Below are 16,132 nucleotides of genomic sequence, written 5' to 3'. Positions count from 1 at the left end.
TTTTTAATTGCTTTATTATCGGTGTTTCATTTTGTTACTCTGAACACTTCTGTCACAAAGACCAATTCCTCATATGTGTAAACACACCTGGCACCAAATCTCTTTCTGATTCTGGTCAAATTTTATAACCGTTTTAAATCACTAGATTCTGGAAAAATGGACATAACTAGGCATAGGCTGGTATAAGATTCTGATGGTATGATAACTTTGGATAAAAATATCACGGTTTCACGGTGTTGAGCTCACTGCTCTAAAAAAAAAAAATACTCTTTTTAAACATCTAGGTAAAAAACCTTTTCCCTTTTAAACACAATATATTATATATTTTTAAAGATTTATAATATTTTGGAGCAGTAAACATTTCAGGCTATATAATGAAAATGAATCATTGACTTCTGCTATCTTCATTAGTTTCAAAAACACAGATTTCTTTACAATTAAATACGGCATTTTTGGGTATTTATTTTGCTAAAAATACTGTTGTCCCAAAAAAACAAAACAAAAAAGTAAATAAATCTTACCCATACCTTAGGAACGGAATTACAGAAAATGTTGGCGGTTTTAAACCTTGACTTTTCCAAACCACAGTATACCTTGAAAATGGTTATCGTCCCATGCCTAGACATAAACAAGTTTTTGATTTTGTGACTTAAAAAAAATGTATTCTTAAAAATACTGACAATAATAATAATTGTAATGATAATAATTGCTCCATATCTAAAGCAAAATATGCTGACAGTTGGGTTTCTAATGTTCGATTGAATTCAGAGAAAATACTAATATAGTAAAAAATACATATTTGTATAAAACCTATAAATTCTCTACCATCTTTAGTTTGTTTAGCTTTAGTCAAGCAAATGATTAGCTTAAGACAAAACAAAACATTGTGGTTAAAAATATTAGTTATTATTATAGTTATTTATATTATTATGTTGATTTATTATGAAATTGCATAGTTAAGTGTATACTTTTTTTTTGTTTAGTTTCGACAGAAAAGCCAATTGCAATTGCTCTGTATATATTGGTTATGTGCACAAGTTTAAAACATATATATATAATAATAAATTCTATATACACACTACCGGTCAAAAGTTTGGGGTCAGTAGGATTTTGAAATGTTTTAAAATAAGCTTCTCCTGCTTACCAAGACTGCATTTCATCAATAATACAGCACAAATTGTAAAATCGTGAAATGTTCATTCATTTATTTTCTTTTTGGCATAGTCCCTTTATTAATCTAGGGTCGCCACAGTGGAATGAACCGCCAACTTATCCAGCATATGTTTTATGCAGTGGATGCCCTTCCAGCTGCAACCCATCACTGGGAAACATCCATACACACTCATTCACACTCATACACTACGGACAATTTTAGCTTACCCAATTCACCTGTACCACATGTCTTTGGACTTGTGGGGGTAACCGGAGCACCCGGAGGAAACCCACACCAACACGGAGAACATGCAAACTCCACACAGAAATGCCAACTGACCCAGCCAGGGCTCGACCCAGCGACCTTCTTGCTGTGAGGCACCACCGTGTCACCTTGTGAAATGTTATTGCACTATTAAATAACTGTTCAAAAGTATTTTATCATTTAATTTAATCATGTATTCCAGTGATTTTAATGATGAATTTTCAGCTTCATTACTCCAGTTTTTAGTCACATGATCCTTCAGAAATCACTCTAATATTAATTATTATTATTATTACTATTTATTTTTTTTATTATTAATGGTAATCGTAATAAAAGCAATAATGACTGGAGTAATCATTTTATTTTAAACTACATCCAATAAGAAATCAGTTTTAAAAAAATAATTAATATAATATATTATTATTATTATTATTAATATATTTATTATTATTATTATTATTATTAATATTTAACAATTTAACATTTTTTTCATATTTAATAAATGCTGCCTCGATGAACAGAATTTTATTTAAAAAACAAAACATGAAAAAAAAAATTGACCCCAAATTTTTGGATTATTTACTGGTATATTTTATTATTTATTTATTTATTTTCATGACATGTCAGTAAATAGGTTTCCATAGTTGTTTATGCACAATTTTTCTTATCAGATGAAAAAAATTTAACAAGAAAATTTTATATTCAAAAATGTGCATAAAAACAGGTGGATGGAAAAAGCTAATGATCATTTAAAACAAACAAACAAACCAACCAACCCAAGTTACATGGCTTTCAGAATAAACCGACACAAGCAACTGAAGACTTTGAAGTAGACATAATGACAGAAGTTATTATAACAAGATGAAATATTAAAAGGAGGAAGGAGAAGCATTAGGATGATTCACATGGTTTTAAAACAGAAACCTGATGGAATTACTAAATGCAGAGCCCAACACAAAGCTAAAATGGATAGCGCTTTATTCATCCGTGACCCTGCAGGAGGACGCTAACAGCAACTAAATCAATTCAGAGACGCACATGATTTAACGCTGCAACATTCCAGTCCGGACAGCCGAGCGCGAGCCTCTGAAATACACTTGAGGGTCCCGCTTGTCAGCACGTGGAAAGGCTGCAGTGTTTTCGCTCAGATAATATCCACTCTTCTTGCCAGCGTCTAATTTTACCAAAACCCTACTTCCTGTTCTCTGCAGAAAAGGGGGAATCCAAAGATATACGTGTGCTAACCTCTGGCACACTTCTGCAATCAAGACACTGTGTCAGAGTGACATTCAAAACAAGACAAAGAGCCAAGAGCTTGCTGCATGAAAAATGCATTAAGTGACTTGTGCTTATGCATGCAAATCAAATAATGCAGATCATTAAAAGAGAAATGCAGTGTCGCAAGCCTCTGAGAAGCACACGGCACTTCTTTAAGGGTCACCTATGGCAGTGGTTCTCAAACTGGGGGTCGCAGAATAATTTCAAGGGGTCGCGAGAGTGATTTAAAAACTGTGTCATTTTCAGTGATTATAATAAATATTTTTCAGTATTACAAGTGAAAGCTAATATTTTCAGATTTTATAAAGATATCACTGATGAATTCATAAAGTATTTAGGACACATTCAGGCAGAATGCATCTTTGCACTTGAAACGCAGTACTCAGGAACAGTTTAAAACTTGTCATGTCAACTTGCTGCAGTAAACAAAGCCCGCAATGCTTGCCCCGCCTTCGCGCTCTTCTTATTGGCCCACTGCTCTATAACTGAACGCAAATGGATTGGTTAAAATCAGCTGTCAATCACTCAGTCAATGCCTTCTGTCTTCAGATGACGGAGCTACAACCACGAAAATGTAAAGCGCTGAAGACAAGAGAAGGAAAACAAAGCTGACAGATTTAGTTTTAGAAACCACCTAAAGCTACTAATAATGGCTCATTTGATTACTGATCATGTGGTGAATGTTAATCCACCATCTACGCTTGTCTAAGAGTGGATAAAGACTTCCATTGGCTTCAAGTCCACTATGAAAATAACTAAAACATTCACTGTAGGGACGGCATTTTCAGGTAACTGTTTGCCACATCTACACATTTTAAGCACGAGAGTTTCTGTTTAATCCTTCATTTAAATCGCCAGATGCTGTCAGCCGTGCAGCTATATGTAAAATTTAACACCACGTACACCATCACTAAAGGGCTTGCACTGAATAAGATTGCACTAATATTGCAGCTCATGAAAAGACCGGTATTGCTATTAAAATAACATGTGCAAATAATAAGGTATATGTCAAAAGCATCTGTGCAATAGACAGCACCCGTGAGAACACAGTAGTTCTCGCGTGTCATAACTATAGTCAGATTTGTCCAGGAAGTTAAGATTTCTCGACACACCGGCACTGCATGTTCCTCATGTCGCGTGTAGTGATGGGTCGATCTTGTACGATTCGTTCATTTTGAACAAATCTTTTGTATGACTCGTGGAGTGAATCATTCATTCGCGCATGCGCACATTTGTGCAAGTGGAGCTTGAGAGCTACCTTGGTAGTGGTCTGTTTCACGCAGAATGCGCAAGTGTGGCCTCAAACCATTTCAATATGAAAGATATTGGATCTCTATATATCCCCCGAATCCTCTACATATCCTCTGAACGTGACAGAAATTTAAATACAGCCATTCAGAAGCACAGAATAGTGCACTCACTGCACTTCAACAAAATGGTAAGTTTTATAATCTAATTTATACATATTTAACCTCTTTAACATTATTAAATGTAGATGCTGAATCACTCATTTGTGTTTAGTTCAAAGTTCAATTTCAAATGGTTTATTTTATGTTCAAGATCTGAGGTGAACTATCTGCTGCTGTTTTCAGTATTATGGCAATAAACGTCATGTAAAATGCCATTCAAACTCACATTATTAGCATTAAACACTGAATAAAGCACATGAGCTGTATCTGAGAGGATTATTGTCAGTTTGTCCTGTTGTTCAGCTGCAAGAAATAAAAGCCGTTTCTATAATATACATTTCAGATGTTTGTTAGGACCAAAACTTCCTTTAACCATTTGACTGCCCCTTTACCAAATGGTTGACCATGTTTTTACTGCTTTAAATAATGACTGTTTAAGTCATTTAAAGACGACTGTTTTAAATAATGGCTTACAAACAGTATTGTTGGTTTACAAAAACACACACACACACAATCTTGTTGCACTTCTATGCTTGACTGTGGTTTTATTATAAAAAAATTAAAAATTTAACATTTAAAAAAAGAAGAAAACATCTTAAATGAAAATCTGAAGTATTTGATGGCATACTTCAAAAAATTGTTACTGATTTAGTATTCAAAAATGTTTTATATTTTCAGATTTTTCATAGTATATGTTTTAAGTCCGGTACTTTTACTATAAACTGACATATGTTGAAAAAAAAATGCATTGAGTGTGTTAACTAGCGACATTAGAAATTAAGAAATCCAATCCAAACATTTTTTTCTTGGTGGGGTAGTTAAAGGGTTAATATGGTAAATATTCCTTCTATCGCGTGCCGTTGCTTTCATTTAGAACATGACTTAAATCAGCATTAAATCAGCCTTTAGGCTCAATAATTAGTAACACTACTGTTGGTGTCATCAATCTGGCAACCTGTGCTTGCGTGCGTTTTGAACCAGGCGTGCAATGCAAAGTTCAACAACTGACTGTCAAACTTACAAACCTTTAAATTCAAAATCAAGTCAAACTCTGTTCATTAAAATACCCATGTAAAAGTGGACATGGCCTCAGTTGCTGTCTGTCATTTTGCTGTTTATCTAGACCGGTGTTTCCCAACCCTGTTCCTGGAGGCACACCAACAGAACATATTTTGGATGTCTCCCTTATCTCACCCATTCACTTCAGGTGTTGGAGTCTCTTCTGATGTTATGATAAGTTGATTCAGGTGTGTTGGATTAGGGAGAGCTTGAAAATGTGTTCTGTTGGTGTGCCTTCAGGAACAGGGTTGGGAAATACTGCTCTAGACATCCAACCCTGGTTTTCCTTCTATGAAACGAAATGTCCCAAGAGTGGGCAGGGCAAACCAGCTCATTTACATTTAAAGGCACAACTACAATTCCCCCCAGCCCAAAACAGACATTTTTATTAGGGTGTAATAAATGATCTGATAGGCATTTTGAGCTGAAACTTCTCAAACACATTCTGAAGGCCCAAAAGACTTCATTTACATCTTGTTAAAAGGCCAAAATCGAAGCCCTTTAAACATCTCCAGTATTAAACGATAAGCACTTAATTGTAGGAAATTCAGAAGCGTCCTTCATAAACACTCCTGTGATGCTCTGGTTTTTTCCACCAAGGCTAAACCCTGGCAATTCACCTCGAGAAACCTCTCTTCCAAGGAAATACTGCTGATTAAACGTATGACATAAACGCTTGCATCAGCACAACTTCTCCATCCCTGCACAAATTACCATGGTAACCACCACAGCATTAACACAAGGACCATGCAAACACTATTCCTACAATAATAGTGCGGTAAACCTGTATGTGCCATTTCAAATTGAGAGGAAGATCCTGAAGGAAGATTCTGTATTAAATTACTATGACTAAACAGAGCGAACATTGCCTTAATAATATGATATCTTGGAGGAAACCAAGTGTGTATAGGACACGTAAAAGTTTTAGACAGTCGAAATAAATGATTCAGCATAACCCTGATCAAGTCCTTGATGTGATTCACTTTAGTAAACACAATCACCACCAAAATAACATGGCATTATTTTAGCAGTACGTGTTAAAAATAGCATTTGGCTAACGTGTAAATCAAAAACACAAGAAAAATTTAGTGAAGGCTTTGACATTGTTTGAACAAGATCCAAATTAAGGGGACAGTTCACACAAAAATCTCTCCCAAAACTTCCCATACCTTTTAATCATTCAAGTGGCTCTAAACATTTATGAATTTCTTTCTTCAAGATGAAACGATAAACAAATGATGGGAAAGAAGGAAAAACTATGGAAGCCAGAAGCTGTTTTATAACATTGTTGTGTTAAAAAGAAACTCAAACAGGTTTGGAACAAAGAGGACGAGCAAATCATGATGGAAATGACATGTTTTGGGGAAACTGTCCCTTTAAAACTTTATAGAAGTAAACGACGCATCTAAATTCACACTCAATGGTGCGTTAAAACAGATCTATACATCTGAAAATGAGAGACAGCACTCAAAGATTTAAAAAAAAATGAATAATTAAGTAATAAGTACAAAATAATTAAACAAATTACCATTTACAGGACTCAGGAGGCTTTCAAACCAACAACATGCAACTGTAAATAAAAGCTTGTCCCGCCTCCAAGTTCTCCCTATTGGTCCACTGATTTGAAATATTGAGCAGCACTGCATGTCAAATTTTGATCACTTTTAGAATTTCTTTAAATGTAGAAATTCTTTAAAAATTTTAAGATGGCGACTAAAAAAAATGCAGCATTCAGGTGTGAGCAGCTACAAAAGACATGACATGTGAGGATAATAGTCATGCATACTCCTTAAGTGCGTGTTTACAATGGAAACATAAAACATCAGAATTCACACTCTGCTTTTCCAACATTCTTGTGTTCAACAGAAGAAACTCAAATAGATTTGGAACAAGGAGAATAAGTGAATCATGACAAATTTTATTTTTTGGAGGGAACTGTCTCTTTAAAACTTTACATAATTAACGTAACTTGTTCACAGCCTAATTCACACTGAAAGGCCCGTTCAAACAGAACAACTAAAAATGCGAGAGACAGTGGTCAGGACAACTTTTTTAAAATAGTATATTTAATCAATTTAATTCTAAAAAATATTTATATGCAATATATTTTTACAAAAATAATAAAGAATAGAATTATTTAAAGATGGCAACTTTATGCGGCACTTATGTGGAAATAATTTTCATGCATATCCACACTGTAAAACCCAATTAGTTAAGGTAACTCAAACCGTTTGAGAAAACTTATTTCAACAAACCAATTAAGTTCAAAAACTAATCCTAATGAGTACTGTGAACTTAATTTATTTGAGTAAACTAAGCAAATTTAGCACAGTAAAACCCGATAAATGAAGAGAACTCAAACCAACTGAGTACTGTAAAACCCAATAAGTTAAGCCAACTCAAACCGTTTGATAAAACCAATTGCAACAAATCATTTAAGTTCAAAAACTAATGCTAATGAGTACTGTGAACTTAATCCATTTGATTAAACTAAGCAAATTTAGCACAGTAAAACCTGATAAATAAAGAGAACTCAAACCAACAGAGTACTGTAAAACCCAATAAGTTAGAGAGAGAGAGAGAGAGAGAGAGAGAGAGAGAGAGAGAGAGAGAGAGAGAGAGAGAGAGAGAGAGAGAGAGAGAGAGAGAGAGAGAGAGAGAGAGAGAGAGAGAGAGAGAGAGAGAGAGAGAGAGAGAGAGAGAGAGAGAGTTTTAATTTTCTTGCCATTTCAGCTACTATGGCTATGTCATGGCAAAAAATAAAAATAGATCAATTTTACCACGTTTTATAAACACCAATTTTCTCTAATTATAAAAATATTCTAACAATTAAAAGTAATCAACAGCAATAAATAATACACAAGGTAAAATACATAAATAATAACGATAATATATAAGATAAAAATCTAAAACAGTTTAAGGTTTCCTTTTGATAAAAATTGTTAAATTTTAGATGGATTCACATTTAAAAATATTTCATTTAAAGTCTGTCCAGAAAAAAATTGTTGTCTGATAACATTAAAAATGGGGCACTCCCCAATAAGTTAAGCCAACTCAAACCGTTTGATGAAACCGATTGCAACAAACCATTTAAGTTCAAAAACTAATCCTAATGAGTACTGTGAACTTAATCCATTTGAGTAAACGAAGCAGTTTGAGCACAGTAAAACTGTGACCTTTTATGTGGAGCTGCTTTGACACAATCTACATTGTATAAGCGCTATACAAATAAAGGTGAATTGAATTGAATTGAATAAAACCAGATAAATGAAGAGAACTCAAACCAACTGAGTGCTGTAAAACACAATAAGTTAAGGCAACTCAAACCTTTTGAGGAAACTGATTGCAACAAACCATGAGTTAAACTAATTTATAGGAGTACTGTGAACTTGCTCAATTTAAGTTGACGTAATGAGGTATTTAATTAACTCATCACCTTCAACACTGAGTTCAAAACTCTTTTCGAATGAGTCGAATTAACTTTCAGTCAATTTTGAGTTACCTACACTCATCTCATTTGATAAAGTTGACTGTTGGGTTTTACAGTGCATCAAGTGCATGTTTACATGGAAAACCAATGGAAACATAAAACATCGGAATACACATTCTGCTTTTCCAACATTCCTGTGTTCAACAGACGAAACTCAAACAGATTTGGAACAATATACAAAATTTGGAGGGAACTGTCCCTTTAAAACTTTACAGAAGTAATCAACTTATACACATAGCCTAATTCAGTCTCAAGGGCCCGTTCAAACAGAAATCAACTAAAAATACAGTGCTCAGGAAGATTTATACTTAATTTAATTTAATTATAAAAAACATATTAAATACACTTAAAAATAAATAAATAGCCTCCTCAGCCATGTTGTCAAATCAAACAGTTTTCATGAAACGTGCAACTGCAAACAAAAGCTTGCAATGATTTCCAACACAATCTCACGCCAATTCGTAACTTTTTGATTTAGTGGCTAATTCGTACGATCTAATTCGTACAATTTAGTACGATTTGCTCATCCCCCAATGACGGTTGGGTTTAGGGGTGGGGTTAGGTGCCACGCCTCCTTTTTAAAAATCGTACAATTTCGTACGACTGAACTCGTACGAATTCGTACGAATTAGCCACTAAACTGACAAAACGTAAAATACTTACGTTTTCTCGTGAGATCAGGCTGTGATTTCCCCGTCTCAAGAGTTCTTTCGATTGGTCCATTGATTTGAAACTGACATTAAGCAGCACTGTGTGTAAAAGTTGAATTACTTTAAGATTTACTTTTTTAGATTACTCTAAAATTACTTTTTTATTTTTAATGTAGAAATTCTTTTTATATTTTTAGATGGCGACAAAAACGTGGCACTCAAAAGACACGACGTGTGAGGATAATAGTCACGCATATTTATCAAGTGCATATTTACAAAGAAAAACAATGGAAAAGCAGCACATCTGCATACTCTTTTTTTCTAAAAATGTACACATTTTACACAGACATGGTTTAATGCAGCTCGGAGCTGCTGTGAATGCATTTACACAGAAATGACAGCGGTATAATTTAATACCTTGGGCTGAGGAGGGTCAGAGGAGGCATATTTTAGTCTGGCTATTATGTGGCATTGTGTCATCACATTGAATGTTAAGCAGGCTCAGAGCAGCCCTAACTCTGCTGTGTAAAGACGCCTTACAACTATTCAAAGGAAACAATGATTACAATGGTAAGTCTACATACAAGAATGTGTTAATTGTTATGGTAATTAAACAGCTGACAAAACGATTCAATATAAACCCAGCGTCTCTCCATCCTTTTACCATTACCTCACCCAAAATAGTCACAACAATAAAAATGAGCCCAAAATGACATCAAATATGAGGGTAATGTTATGAGAGAAGACCTGTACGACCGGTCATGGCCACAAAACCATCCAATAGTGGTTACTTTTACTGCAACAGTTTAACTTCTGGTAACCATCAGTCATTCTTAAAGGGACAGTTCACCAATTTCGGTCATCATTTACTCACACTCCTCCTTTCACAAGCCTGTTGGACTTTCTTCTGCCAAACACAAAAGAAGATATTTTTGAAGAACCTATAACCACTGACTTCCACAGTATTTGTTTTCCTATAATGAAGTCAACGGTTTTCAGCTTTCTTCAAAATATCTTCTTTCGTGTTGAACAGAAAAAAGAAACTCATTAAGATTTGGAACAACTTGAAGGCAAGAAAATGAGTATATTTCAATTTTACCATCCAGTTTAATCTCTGTAACTATTAAAATCAAGGTAATCACCGATCATACGTTTGTATGTTATTACTAATATGTAGGGCCATACAAAATCTGCGGACATTCATTTTATTAAAAATCCGTGAATTTATGCAGAATTATTTTGGGAGTATCATTACTAAAAACTTAATATATGAAAAAAAAAAATCATACATTTTTAACTTTTATTTAATGTTTACAATGCAAATCCAATTAGATTAACTTTATTTGGTAAACAAAGCAAGTCTCTCATATAATATCTCTACTAAAAGACAGAAAATATTACTGTACAAACTGTATTATAAATAAATCAAATGAACATTTTTATATTAGTCAACATTATTCCTGAAATTAATTTAAAAACTGAATAAATATAAATTCACACAAGTAAATAAACAGAATAAATGGGCTGAAAATGTGTGGAAATCTGCGCGCGCAGATTCCTTGTGGGCCTACCTGTATATACATTTTTAGCTATTTCTGCGCAGAATTTTGTAAACAATCTGCGGATTTATGCGGAATGATTTTGGGAGTATCATAACTAAAAGACTTAATGAAACAAAAATAATACCTTTAATAACTTTTAGAATCAGAATCAGAAAGAGCTTTATTGCCAGGTATGTTTACACATACGAGGAATTTGTTTTCATGACAGAGCTTCTACAGTGCAACAGGATTACAGAGACAGGACAAAAAACAGATAATAAATATATTTATAAAAAAAATAGAAGTAGTGAATGCAAATATACAGATTGACAAGTGTATGTACGTGTTTATTACTATATACAACGTGATATGTGCAGCTGTTATGTGCAAATTGGCATGTAAAGTGTGTTGTTAAATAAGTGTATATGTGTTTATTTAATGTTTACGATGCAAATCAAGTTAGATCCACTTAACTGGTAAATAAAGCAAGTCTCTCATTTAATATCTCTTTTTTTAATATCTATTTTATTAATTTTTTTCGCTGCATTATACCCACGTAAAGGTCTATTTCCAGGACTTTAGAAACAGACACTTTCTTTTAGCCTCAGACTTTGATGATGCAAGCATGTTGCTGTCTCTTCGATATACTAGTTACCGAGCTACAGAAAAAAATAACGTGCTTACAACATCTAATCAGATAAGAGGAACCTAAAAGCAATATGGTATTTACAACATTACAGAGAAGGTAGCACAAACTGTTTCTCGATTCTAAGACTGTACTTGCACGCAATTGACAAATAGTCGCAGGCAAATTAAACTATAGTAACAAGGCAGCACAATTTGGGCCAGTAATAATCCTGTCTACTGTCCCGGGCGTCTCTCACGCTGACCCTGGGCCATCGGGTAGTCCTTATTGTTGAGCCCTGCATATGCATTTATTAATTGACCTATATGCTGCCACTGTGCTGTTTTTCATTGACCCACCAGTCACAAAACTTCTTTCATCTGTTGAAAACAAAAGTAGATATTTTGAAGATGAAAACCTGTAACCATTGACTTCCATAGCATTTATTTTCCCGTAGTACGGATCTCAACGGTTACAAAGCTTTCTTCATAATATATCCTTCAGTGTTCTAGAGAAGAAAGAAACTTAAGGGTGAGTAAATGTTTACATTTTTGAGTGAACTGTCCCTTTAACCGTTTGAATTCAGGGTGGTCACCATTCATATGTGTGCGTTTATTATATGCTGCCACTGTGCTGTTATTTATTAGCCCACCAGTCTCAAAACCTTTTTAAGTTCTTTCATTTGTTGAAAACAAACAGATATTTTGAAGATACGAACCTGTAACCGCTGACTTCCATAGTATATATTCCCTACTACGAAACGTTAAGTTTCCAGCTTTCTTTTATTTTGTGATTATTTATTTATTGTAGAACAAAGCCAACAAACATAGCTAGCAACAACTATATACAAGCCAGGGTTTGCATTAAATGAAAATACATTTAAAAACATATTAAAATGTCGGCGCCATGGTGTAGTGAGTGCGTTGACACATGCACTCCGGAGCATACGGCGACCCGAGTTCGATTCCTGCCTCGCGGTCCTATGCCGATCCTTCCACTCTCTCTGCTCCCCATGCTTTCCTGTCAATACTGCCCTGCCCATTAAAGGTGAAAACCCCGAAAAAATTATTAAAAAAAAAATATTATTAAAATTACATTTAATTAAAATAAATACATAAAAATAATAAATAAATAACAATACACACGAAAAGAAAAATTCTGGGGTGAGAAGTGACCTTTATACACCTAATATAATATTATTTATCTTTCAGGGAGTTTAAGTTAATCTAGTTATTATATAAGAAATTCTCAATAAAATCAGTTTGAGGTATAGCTTTGTTAATTTTTGCTATAGAGCGTTCTAACAGCGCAATATTTTTTAGTTCAATTAGCCACATTTTGTCTGCTGGGAATGAGGGGTCATCCCATATTGTAAATATAATCTTCTTGGCTGCAGTTAGAGCAGTATGAAATATCCTACGTTGATTTAGGTATCAAACAGATATTGGGGGATTTAGGAGTAAACACATCAGTTTCCAGCTTTTTTCACAATATATCCTTCAGTGTCCAACAGAAAAAAACCACATAAATGTTTATAACCACTTGAGGGTGAGTAAATTGTCATATTTTTGAGTGAACTGTCCCTTTAACTGTCATAATCGTTGACATTACGGCAGTCACCATTCATACGTGTGCATTTATTTACCTATACGCTGCCATTCAAAACCTGTAACCATTCACTTCCACAGTATTTATTTCCCCTTGTAACTTACGGAACTCAGTGGTTAGTGGTTTCTAGCTTTCTTCAAAAGATATTCTTCAGTGTTCAACAGAAGAAACAAACTTGAGGGCGAGTATTGGTCATGTCCCGTTAAGGTCGTAATCGTTAAAATCACGACGGTCACCATTCATACGTGTGCATTTATTTACCTATATGTTGCCACTGATCTGTAATTCATTGACTCACCCGTCACAAACCTTTATGGAGTTTCTTTCATCTGTTGAAAACGAAAGCAGGTATTTTGAAGATGAAAACCTGTAACCATTGACTTCCACAGTACATCTTTTTCCTACTACGGGTCTCAACGGTTACCAGCTTTCTTCATAATATATCCTTCAGTATTCAACAGAAGAAAGAAACTTCTGTTAATGAAAATAACTTCTGTAAATAAATGTTTGAAACCACTTGAGAGTGAGTAAATGGTCATATTTTTGAGTGAACTGTCCCTTTAACCATCATAACTGTTGAAATCACGGTGGTCACCATTCACCATTTCATGCATCTGTTTGCCTATATGCTGCCAATGTACTGTTTTTTCATCTACCGACACGTCTGAAAACCTTTTTAAGTTTCTTTCATTTGAAGAAAACAAAAGTAGATACTTTGAAGGTACAAACCGGTAACCATTGACCTCCAAAGTATATTTTCCCTACTACGAAACGCAACAGTTAACGGTGTCCAGCTTGCTTCACAATATATCCTTCAGTATTCAACAGAAGAAAGAAACTCATAAATGTTTAAAACCACTTGAGGGTGAGTAGATTGTCATATTTTGAGTGAACTGTGCCTTTAACCATCATAACCATCGAAATCAAAGTGGTCACCATTCATACGTGTGCATTTATTTACCTAAATCCTGGCATTCAAAACCTAAGAGTCTCAACGGTTACCAGCTTTCTTCATAATATATCCTTCAGTATTCAACAGAAGAAAGAAACTTCTGTTGATAAAAATAACTTCTGTAAATAAATGTTTGAAACCACTTGAGGGTGAGTAAATTGTCATATTTTTGAGTGAACTGTCCCTTTAACCATCATAACTGTTGAAATCACGGTGGTCACCATTCACCATTTGACCATCTGTTTGCTGCCACTGTACTGTTTTTTCATCTACCGACACGTCTGAAAACCTTTTTAAGTTTCTTTCATTTGTTGAAAACAAGAGTAGATACATAGAAGGTACAAACCGGTAACCATTGACCTCCAAAGTATACTTTCCCCACTACAAAACACAACAGTTAATGTTAACGGTGTCCAGCTTGCTTCACAATACATCCTTCAGTATTCAACAGATGAAAGAAACTCATAAATGTTTAAAACCACTTGAGGGTGAGTAAATTGTCATATTTTGAGTGAACTGTGCCTTTAACCATCATAACCATCGAAATCACGGTGGTCACCATTCATACGTGTGCATTTATTTATCCAAATCCTGTCATTCAAAAGCTGTAACCATTGACTTCCACAGTATTTATTTCCCCTTCTAACTTAGGGAACTTCACGGTTAACGGTTACCAGCTTTCCTCAAAACACACTATTCAATGTTTAACAGTGAAAGAAACTTGTGAGTGAGTAAATGTTCACATTTCTTTGAGTGAACTGCCCCTTTAACAGTCATAACCGTTAAAATCACGGCGGTCACCATTCATACGTGTGCAGTTATTTACCTATACGCTGCCACGGCGCGGTTATTCAGGTACTTCTGCGCGGTCATGACGCCCACAAACAGAAAGCTGCTAGACTGGGGCACTGAGGGCTTCTCGGTACCGGGCATCAAGACCCCTCCGTACTCCTTCTTCATCATCATCATCATCCCACCGCCGCCTCCGCAGCCTCCCGCGCCGCCGCCGCTCGCTCGCCGCTTCTGACCCGCTTTCTTCAGCTCGCTGGCCCGGGGCAGGATGAGCCTGGACGCCAGTGTAAACCCGACCACCAGCCCCAGCAACACACTAAACCACGATCTGCGACTCCTGCCTGCCATTTCAGCTTCAAGTCGCTTTAATTCGTCAGAGTTTTGTTTATTAAACGCCGCCCGTTGCTGCTGCTGCAGTCCCGTCCACAACGCTGGGTTTGGGTCCGAGCATGGTCACCGCTCCGGTCCCCATAAATCACCAACCGCTGCCATCTAATCACACACTATCCGCTCCGGAAGAGCCATGGCGGGGTTTGTAAAGGTATCTCCGTGATTTCGAGCCCGAGTCGGTGGGAAGTCAGGAGTAATTAACGGTTTGTTGGGGGAAGAAGTGCGGCTGCATCCTCATTCTCGAGACTCTCTCGCCATTGTGAGTGAGCGCGAGTGCTTGAAACGCGTCTGCGGCGACGCGGATCTACGTCGAGGGTTTTTGACACGCTGGAGGCGCCGTAGCTCGATTCTGATTGGCTGAGGAAAGCGGTTGCGCACGGTTAGGTGCTGACGTTTCTAGCACGGGGAAAGCGTTGCGTCTTTTTCCCTCCGCGTTCATTTGAAAGATTCAACGCGACGCTTTTATTCAGGATCATATATATTGTTTACTTTGTGCGTGTGTGTGTTTACATGTGCATTGTTATTATTTATATAATTGTGTGTCACGTTAATCTTCTTAATTCTCCTTTTATGGAGACAATAAAAGTTATGAATTGAGTTCAGTTTAATTATTTTGATTAATTTTAATTGATTACATCTCTATTTTAGATTTCATTACATTATTGGAAACAAAGGGTCTAAGAAAGAAAAGGTATTGATGTGAATTTAAACTACATATAATCTCATGTGAATAATTAAATAGTTTATTTGGGTTTTATTAGGTTCTAATATTGATAATTTTTATATAGACTACACACACATACTGGCCATTTTATTAGGTACACCTTACTAGTACTGGGTTGGACCCACTTTTGCCCTCAGAACTGCCTTAATCCTTCATGGTATAGATTCAACAAGCTACTGGAAATATTCCTCGGAGAT

The 16,132-nt window shown here is 35.5% G+C and overlaps 1 protein-coding gene across 1 annotated transcript in view; it reads right to left on the bottom strand.

Moving 5' to 3' along the window:
- chsy1 (chondroitin sulfate synthase 1) overlaps positions 1-15,515 on the bottom strand; it is a 202,172-nt gene extending 186,657 nt beyond the window's left edge. Inside the window, exon 1 of the mRNA XM_056461002.1 lies at positions 14,856-15,515. Within this exon, the coding sequence (XP_056316977.1) occupies positions 14,856-15,169 (314 nt within the window). The 5' untranslated portion in view covers positions 15,170-15,515. The remainder of the gene's footprint in view (positions 1-14,855) is intronic.
- Positions 15,516-16,132: the final 617 nt, after the last annotated feature.

Source organism: Danio aesculapii, chromosome 7 (genome assembly GCF_903798145.1).
Source record: "Danio aesculapii chromosome 7, fDanAes4.1, whole genome shotgun sequence".
Lineage (NCBI taxonomy): Eukaryota > Metazoa > Chordata > Actinopteri > Cypriniformes > Danionidae > Danio > Danio aesculapii.
The sequence above is the reverse complement of the archived record's forward strand: the minus strand, read 5'-3'. Positions and strand labels throughout refer to the sequence as shown.